At 38.1% G+C, this 9,582-nt stretch overlaps 1 protein-coding gene across 1 annotated transcript; it reads left to right on the forward strand.

Moving 5' to 3' along the window:
* The first annotated feature begins 1,699 nt into the window (after positions 1-1,699).
* Positions 1,700-2,512, forward strand: LOC142108328 (olfactory receptor 6N1-like). Its single transcript, XM_075191959.1, has one exon. It carries the CDS (start codon positions 1,700-1,702, stop codon positions 2,510-2,512), a length of 813 nt encoding a protein of 270 aa, XP_075048060.1.
* The last annotated feature ends 7,070 nt before the right edge of the window (positions 2,513-9,582 follow it).

Below are 9,582 nucleotides of genomic sequence, written 5' to 3' on the forward strand. Positions count from 1 at the left end.
TGATTTATAGCAAGCTAATTATTCTGTAGTCTGCAATATTACAGTAATTAGTAATAAGCACTAAGTTAATTTTACAGTGTAGAGTTAAATATGAAGCCAACAAGGACCTTGTTAGGACTGTTTTTTAATTAAGTAACAAAATGAATGGATAATGAGAACTATTTCAAGTATCAATAGAAACAATTGTCCCCTGAGTAAGATGTTTTATTTACACACATTATAACAAGGGGTATATAAGGTTAAGTTACATTACCTGGCTCTTACACTGCCAAGACTGAATCTGCAGCAAAATATTCGTTTTTTCAGTCCTCTATTCTGAGATATAAGAAACAGAATCTGCACCTCAAATACATATTTATTTAAGTTTCTTATACTATATTTGTGCTATTCTATTTTTCCGTTTGCAAAAAATGACAAGAAAAAATACGATAAATTGATTGATTGGTAATTGATTATGTATACATGTGTTATCCAGAAAACAACTTCAGATTTTCCTTAAGGTAAACATTTGAATATAATGACGTCATTATTAATGTTAAGTAACTAATTACTACAATTGTAAATTCTTGGATTGCATGTATATAACAACTTGTAGCTTATGGATAAAGCATTTTTTTTTTAATAATGAGCAACAAGTAGATGTATGTTTTATGCTCCATAGAAAACAACATAATTTATTTGATATGTTGTCTTAGACTATTGCGTAGTATGCCTAACTGACTGATGTCACTTAACTATGAAATACTTAGTTTTTGTTGCAGAGAATACATTTACCCAGTAAGAGTGTCCATTATAACAAATCTTTTAAAACTCAACATGTCCTGCAGTAACACTATATAATAGTAGTAAATGTAGTGTAACACATATCATACATTACTGAGTATGTATGCACAAGATGAAATAGGCACCCTAATACACAAACATCACTTTTTTCAATATGTAGATATTTTCCCTGCTCCCGCTAGGCTCATAAAAATATAAAGATGTTTACAGTTCTCCTTATTAGCAGGTCCCAAGGTAATTCCAAGCAATATGTGTAATGCTTCTCTGGTATAATCTGTCATTATTTATCTCAGTGCTCACACCAATCTCATGACACTGCTTTAATCATTGATTTGAAAAAAAATATTAGTTAGATTCACTAAAAAAATCCCAAAAAATTGCCGTTTAGCGTTATTGTACATTTATCTATAGCAAATCAATTTTTTTTTTAACTTACAGCAATTTATTCATATTGCTTTCCAATAGTTTAGCTAGTATGAAACTGATTAAAGACAGTTTCTGCTGTTTGCTATGGAATGTATGATGCATGATATATGCTCAGATATGTGATATAATCAGATAACATTATGTAAAACACTACTAATCGTATAATGTATTTTACATGAAAGCACTAGTAGTAAACTTCCATTTTTATAACAATCAAAAAGCAACTTCTGAAATATAATCTATTGTATATAGTAAACCCTTCACATTTAGTTAGATAACAAAAAGGTACATACGATTATGAATATTTAATATTTATTCTTTACATACTAATTTTGGAACCTGATCTTTTTTCTCATAGGTATCTGTCAGCAAAATGCTGGAAACAAACAAAACTGTTGTAAAAGAATTTATTTTATTGGCTTTTGCTGATTTACACCAGTTTCAGAATTTACTTTTCGTTATTTTTCTGCTGACCTACATTACATGTGTCATGGGGAACGTTACTATAATTGTTCTTGTCAGAATAGAACCTTCTCTTCATACTACAATGTATTTTTTTATTAGTGTACTCTCTATTTTAGAAATTATGTTTGTGTCTGTCACTGTCCCCAGACTTTTATCCAATCTAATCACAGCTAATAATATTATATCTTTCAATGGATGTTTTACCCAAATGTACATCTTTGACTCCTTAGGTGTAACTGAATGTTATCTTCTTGTAGTAATGGCTTTTGACCGACACCTGGCTATTAACAAACCTTTACACTACCCAGCTATAATGACACATGCTTTTTCTATTGAGTTGGCTGTTTTACCGTGGATCATGGGATTTGCTATTATTTTAGTTCCCGCCATCATCACAGCACGCTTGGAATTCTGTGGCCCTAATAGGATCGAACACTTCTTCTGTGACTTGGCTCCTCTGCAGAACTTATCTTGTTCCGATCCCTTCATTAGCATTATATGTACAAGCATAAGCGCAATATTTATTGATGTTTTTCCTTTAATTATAATTATAGGACTCTATGCCAATATTATAATGACTGTTTTAAAGATCAAGAGTGAGGAGGGAAAACAGAAAGCCTTTTCTACATGTACATCTCATCTCATTGTAACCAGCCTACTTTATGGTACAGTCATGATTGTGTACATCAAACCTAAGGGAAGTCATTATGACAAGTATCTTGCTTTTATGTACACAGCATTCACACCTATGATTAACCCTTTTATTTATACCTTTAGAAACAGGGATGTGAAGAAAGTTTTCAGGAATTCAATAAACCGTCTTATAAAACAAAGGTAATTGTAAAATGATGTTCCTATTAAATAGGCTTTATACCTTTCTTTATAGATGTTGCATTTTTCCATAGACTATTTTGTTACATAAAAACTTTGCCTTTTTATTTTTGAATTTTTTATGTAGTTAACATCAGCCATGTTTAAAGTAGAAAATATAATTTTGCCTAAAGTTAAACCTCAATAAACCTTTAGAACAGACCTGGCCAACATGTGGCTAACCAGGTGTTATGAAACCACAAGTCCCAGCATGCTTTGCTGGTAGATAGCCAGCCTATAGGTGGCAGGTCTTGCTGAGACTTGTAGTTTCACTACACCTGGTGAGCCACAGATTGACCAGGCCTTCTGCAGAATATTACTTTTGAGTCTCATTTAGAGTTGGATGCATTTGCTTTAAAAATGTCAAAACAACAGGCACAAAATTGTGGAACAAAATATGGTTACTTTAAGGCAATACACCTAGTGAATAATTATTATCAATTATGGCATGTATATGTCAGGTGTAATTATAGAACTCCAAATCAAGAACATAACTACATCCATCTCTGAAAAAGTTGCACAAATATTTCCTACCTAGAAACCATTTGGAGGACAGAGTCATCATTAGATTAAGAGCATATTACCTTCCTGGTGGAATCTAATTAGATTCATTATAAACCACACTATTTTTGTTTTGAGAGGTGTGCTACAGACAGGTTTGCTGGACCGCCATGGGTACAAAACTCGCACCGAGTTGCGCAAACCTGTTTGTGGCACCATGGGAAAACCTCAAGATCTGGACCAAGAGCCCATTGTTCAGTGTATCTATGCATTAACCGAAATACCACAATGGCGATCCTATTTTGCTTTAATTCTTAGGAATAAAAAAGGTCAAACAAAACTGGAGATGGGGAAACTAAGCACCCAAAATCTCCAGAGAAGCGGCTAAGAGGATCTATGAGTTGCGATCCCTAGCACCACATGGTCTCAATATAGATTTTGACCTGGGGAGTTTCCTATAGAACTGAATCTATTTCTACCTGGACTATAAGCCCTCTTATCCTAAAGATAGCCTATCTTCATTTATTGCACATTCATCTGTGACACATCACCACACTCCCCATCCTCTACATTGAGGCATACAATTTATTCATTATATATATAGTGCACTAAACACACACCATTTTTTGTTAATGCAGTCTCACTACATCAGTACATACATTCTTTGAAACTGTTTTAGATGGTCATTAGACTGTATAAGCATGGACTCTGAAACACTATATCTTTAGACCAATATAATCTTGGGAAGAGCAATTATTTTTCCACATAGCCGACCTACAGCATCAATTTTACTACAAAACTTTTACGGTTATCATCTAGATAGACCATAAACTATCATATGAACTATATAAATATATCCTATAATAACATCCTTTTGGACAAATAGATATCCCTGTAAAAAAAGCACCTTAACTTAAGCACCTCATCTACATCCACAAATCAAGAAGCTCCATTTCAGCACCTCCTATCTCTAGAAAACCACCATTCAGTGGAGGGATATTTATACCTATATGATTACTGGAATCATACGGGATCTACTGCGCATGCACAGAGATCGTAACGTAAGACAGCTCAGCCTACATCCTGCACACCACAAGAGAAGAGAGAAAGAAGCTTCAAAACTACTACGGGGAGGACACCCCACTGCAAACGCCTCTTTAACACATTTAACTCTCTTCTGAATTCTCCTGCCCCAAATCCTCCAACTAACATCAGTGCACAGGATCTTGCTTCCTATTTCAAGGACAAAGTTGATAAGATCAGGCTTGAAATGGTATCATCTCCCTTGACAAACAATCGGCTCTATTCCTTTGTAGCACCCTCTGACACTCTCTCTTCATTTGATCCCACAAATGAGGAGGAAGTTTCTACACTCTTCTCATCTTCCTACTCTACCTCCTGTCCTCTTGATCCAATTCACTCACAAATTGGTATGTCCCTGTCTCCTGTGCTCATTCCCCCTCTAACTAAAATCTGCAATCTATCTCTTTCTACTGGTATTTTTCCATCACTATTCAAGCATGCAGTGATTACTCCCATTTTAAAAAAAAACAGAATTCTAACCCTAACTCTCTCGTAAATTACTGCCCCATCTCCAAGCTCCCATGCCCCTCCAAGCTTCTCAAGAGAATTGCCTACACTCGCCTCACACACTTTGTTACAACAAACAACCTATTGGATCCTCTTCAGTCAGGCTTTCGCTCTCAACACTCCCCAGAGACTGCGCTGACCAAGGTTGACAATGATTTGATCACAGCAAAAATAATAACCATTACTCTCTTCTAATTCTCCTGGATCTCTCTGCTGCATTTGACACTGTTGACCACTCTCTCCTCATACAAATGCTACAATCCCTAGGTCTTGAAGGCACTGTCCTATCCTGGTTCTCATTCTACCTATCTAATCGCTCTTTCAGTGTTAATTTATCTGCTCCGCTGCCTTTATCAGTTGGAGTACCACAAGGCTCAGTCCTAGGTCCTCTGTTATTCTCTATCTACACCAGTTCTCTTGGAAAACTAATAAGCACCTTTGGACTTCAGTATCATCTCTATGCGGATGATACACAAATTTATCTATCCTCTCCTGATCTTTCACCATCTGTGTTGTCTCGCATTACTGACTGTCTTTCTGCCATTTCATCTTGGATGTCTTCTCGCCAACTTAAACTCAATCTTTCAAAAACTGAATGAATAATATTTCCCCCCAAAAACAGAAGCTTCTTGCCTGACATTTCGATTTCTGTTGATAACATGACCATAAATCCCGCCCCACAAGCTCGTTGCCTAGGTGTAATCCTTGATTCACAACTGTCGTTTATTCCCCACATCAACTCTATATCTAAATCATGTTACATACACCTAAAGAACATTTCCAGAATACGCACATATCTGACACAAGACACCGCAAAAACATTATGTCACTCACCGGACCGTGAGTGCCTCTGCACTGGTGCGTGGCTCCCTAGCCTTCCTGCCGGCACCTGTCCTAAACCGCGGCCGTCCGCCATCCTAATGGACTGCGCATGCGCAGCTCCCAAGAACTCTTGTGACTGTTGCTTTTAATCCAAATTGGTTGATCAGGCAACTCCCTATTTAAGGCACTGGTGTGCAATACCTCATTGCCTGATCTTGGAGTCTCATTCCCTGTGAGTCTCTGAAGGTGTTCCCTGTGTTCTACTAGTGTCTTCAGTTTCCTGCTGATTCCTGATCTACTCATCGCTGGTTTCCATACCGGCTACTATCTCCTGTGTACTACTAGTGTCTTCAGTTCCTGTGGATTCCCTGTGCTACTCATCGCTGGTTTTCATACCTGCTACAGTCTCCTGTTTCCTGCCTGTGTCCTCAGCTGGACTCTGATTACCGGATCTACTCACCTGTGGTTCCTACACTTGTCTCTGCCGTCCAGCGTCTCTGCAGTTCCTGCATCTCCCTGTGGACAGACTGTTCTACTGAATAGCGGTATGCCTATCTGTTATTGACTTTCTATGTTTACTCTGCATATCCGCTAGGACAAGTCTTCACGCTCAGCAGCGGTATCCATACCCGCTATAGACTGTTATTGTTACGCTGCATACCTGTTTGGAATTAACCGTACTACTCAGTCGTTATATGCATAACTGTGATTGACTATCCATTATTGGCCTGCATATCTGTGCTGAGCAAGTCTCTACCAAGTAGCGCCACACATACCGTTATATAGACTTTGTTGGATACGCTGCATACCTTTTCGGATCAGGTTCCTCTGTGCTCTCAGTGTCTGCATCCTATTATCTTTGTATGCTTCCACTCATCAACACTTGTACACATCCTCACCTATTAAGCAGTGGTACAACTTGCTATACGCAGACCACTGACTTCCCCGCTTTCCTACCTGCACCTGGACAAGTCTTCTCACCATAAGCAGTGGTACAACTTGCTATACGCAGACCACTGACTTCCCCGCTACCTACCTGCACCTGGACAAGTCTTCTCACCATAAGCAGTGGTACAATTTTCTATACGCAGACCACTGACTTCCCCACTACCTACCTGTACCTGGACAAGTCTTCTCACCATAAGCAGTGGTACAACTTGCTATACGCAGACCACGGACTTCCCCGCTACCTACCTGCACCTGGACAAGTCTTCTCACCATAAGCAGTGGTACAACTTGCTATACGCAGACCACTGACTTCCCCGCTATCTACCTGCACCTGGACAAGTCTCTTCACCATAAGCAGTGGTACAACTTGCTGTACGCAGACCACTGACTTCCCTGCTACCTCCCTGCATCTACTCACGTCCATTCTGATCTCCGTGTTCAAATCTGCCTTTCCACTATATCAGCTAGAGGCTGATTCATTGACCAAAGATTGCTGCAAGTCACTGACTTTCCTATTATTTACTGGCCTTCTCTCTCCATCTGCTGTGATATCTGTTCCGCTAGTCACCCCGCTACCAGAGGACCGTTGTGTGAACTTCACGACTCTGGTAAGCCCAGTCATCTGGTGAAATCCTGGGCAAGACTCCTAGTGCCCGTGACACATTAATTCATGCACTCATCATCTCCTGCATCGACTACTGCATTTCCCTCCTTACTGGTCTTCCCAAAGTCAGACTTGAACCCCTACAATCTATTTTGCACGCAGCGGCTAGATTGATTTTCCTTAAAAAAACGTTATTCCTCTGCTGAGCCACTCTGTCAGTCTCTACATTGGCTGCCTGTATTTCAGCGAATCCAATATAAAATTCTTCTACTTACGTACAAGGCCATCAACAAAGTTGCACCGACATCCATTTCCTCACTTGTCTCGAAATATCTCCCTACTCAACACCTCCATTCTGCACAAGATCTGTCTCTCTCCTCCACTCTCATCACATCCTCCCATTCCCGGTTACTGGATTTTTTCCGGGCTGCACCCACTTTGTGGAATTCCCTCCCACGCACAATAAGACTTTCCTCTAGTCTTCAAATCTTCAAGCATTCACTGAAAACCCACCTCTTCAGACAAGGTTATGATATTCCTCAACCACCATCTTAATTTCCCTAGATTACCCTATTACCATCCTCTACACTGCTAATGCAAGACAACAACCCTCTGACCAACATTGCAACACACACAGCCCACTCAGTACTTTTACCTTTGCATTCTAGCTGGTCCATTGTGCAATATGATGTAACACATGCCCTTGTGTTTCTAACTCCCATTATCCTATAGATTGTAAGCTTGCGAGCAGGGTTCTCTTACCTCTCTCTCTCTGTATGTATTACCCAGTATTGTTTTATCAATGTTTGTTCCCAATTGTAAAGTGCTACGGAATTTTCTGGCGCTATATAAATAAATGTTGATGATGATGACTGTAAGTGATTTTATCAAGCTCTAGGGACCCTTTAGTGTGCTATGTTGGCTACAGTATAAAGGAACCTTGAGACTCTCACAAACTGTATCTTGCAGACCATAGAGAACTAGAACTTACTAAGACTTTATAATCAGTATCTATAGATCATTTTATTCTGGAATCATACATTTTAAAAGACTCCTTATACGATAGAGATTGTTCATGCCCATAGGGGTTTACATCCATGTCAGTTAATCTAGGTGACTACATAGGCATATTACATGCCTATGTAGTCACCTAGATTACATAAGCATGTAATATACGATTCTGGCCAGAACTGTAAATGTCATATATTTTGTAATTAATCTTGTGCTGCAGTTCCTATTGCTAGCAAATAAATATTGTTACTATCTCATACTGCATGCATAAAATCACGTAATCAGTGGAGCGCCAGGGGACATTGTACACATCAAACATTCAGCATAAGCCACATTTCTGATGCAACCTACTGATCAGATTGTCTAACACTTATAGTATTTTACTTGTATATGTATTCCTGCATTTGTAAAGGTTTCCCATCCAATTCCCTCTGTTGTAAAATCATTTCATACTTACAGAAATTTAATTGTGAACTGTATTGCTGCATGAAGCAAGGTACACACTAATGCAATTTTACTTTATATGCAATTTCTGTAACAAATTTACAAATGGCTGAAAGTCCCAATGAGCATGCTGATTCATGAATACACACCTCCACGATTTACCGTCAGATCTGTGGTCTTCATCTTTTAAAACCATCTACTGAAAGATCGTAACTCTGTACACACTCTATGGAGATCTGCCTACACTGCTGGTTGTGAGTTAATACACACTTCCACATTTGCCCGACATCGTTCCCTCGCTGATCGTGATTTTTAGGAAGTTTAGATAACCAAATCAAACAATGTAATGTGCTTTGCTGCGATAAAAAAGGATTGTGGGAGCACACACACTAATGTAATATCTGACCAAAAGGTCGTTTATCGTGTGATCTGCACAATAATTGATTAGCCTGTACCCAGATTCAGTAAAGGATTCCCACCCAATCTAAATAGCTTGTCTTGTGTTATCTGTAATTCAAACTTCATAATGATAATATTTACTGTGTGTTCCCTCGTATTTTATAAAAAAAAAATGTGAAAAATCATACAGTAGAGATTGAAACAAACAATATTTTAATTTTAGAAATAATAACTCTTTTTGGGTATATTATTTATTTTACATTGTTATAATATTATGCAAAAAAAAAAACCATGCTAAACTCAGTGCAGGAATCCCTTGATTATGCCCTATATACGGACCACCACATACTGCACTGCGTCCACATGCCAGAGCTCTCTCTCTCTCTGTGCAGATCCTTGGATGCAGAACCGTTGTAAAAGAAGTTTATTCTTCATATAAAATGACATACTGTTCAGTAACAATTCTTCAAGCACTTATACACAAATGCATCTGATGAAAAAAAACAGCACTTTCAGATGTATGATATAATAAAAATACAAAATAAATAAGTATACAACCAATGTCCAGTTATTTTTTTGTGCTTGTATCTTTACTTGTGTCAATTAATCTTTTATATGCTTCCTCTTTTCAAATAAATTAAACTCCACTTGTATCTCAAAAATTGAATAAATAAACCACACAGGGCCTGTGATTTATTTTCAAACTCAATGTGAACACA

The sequence above is a fragment of the Mixophyes fleayi genome, chromosome 12 (genome assembly GCF_038048845.1).
Source record: "Mixophyes fleayi isolate aMixFle1 chromosome 12, aMixFle1.hap1, whole genome shotgun sequence".
Taxonomy (NCBI): Eukaryota; Metazoa; Chordata; class Amphibia; order Anura; family Limnodynastidae; genus Mixophyes; species Mixophyes fleayi.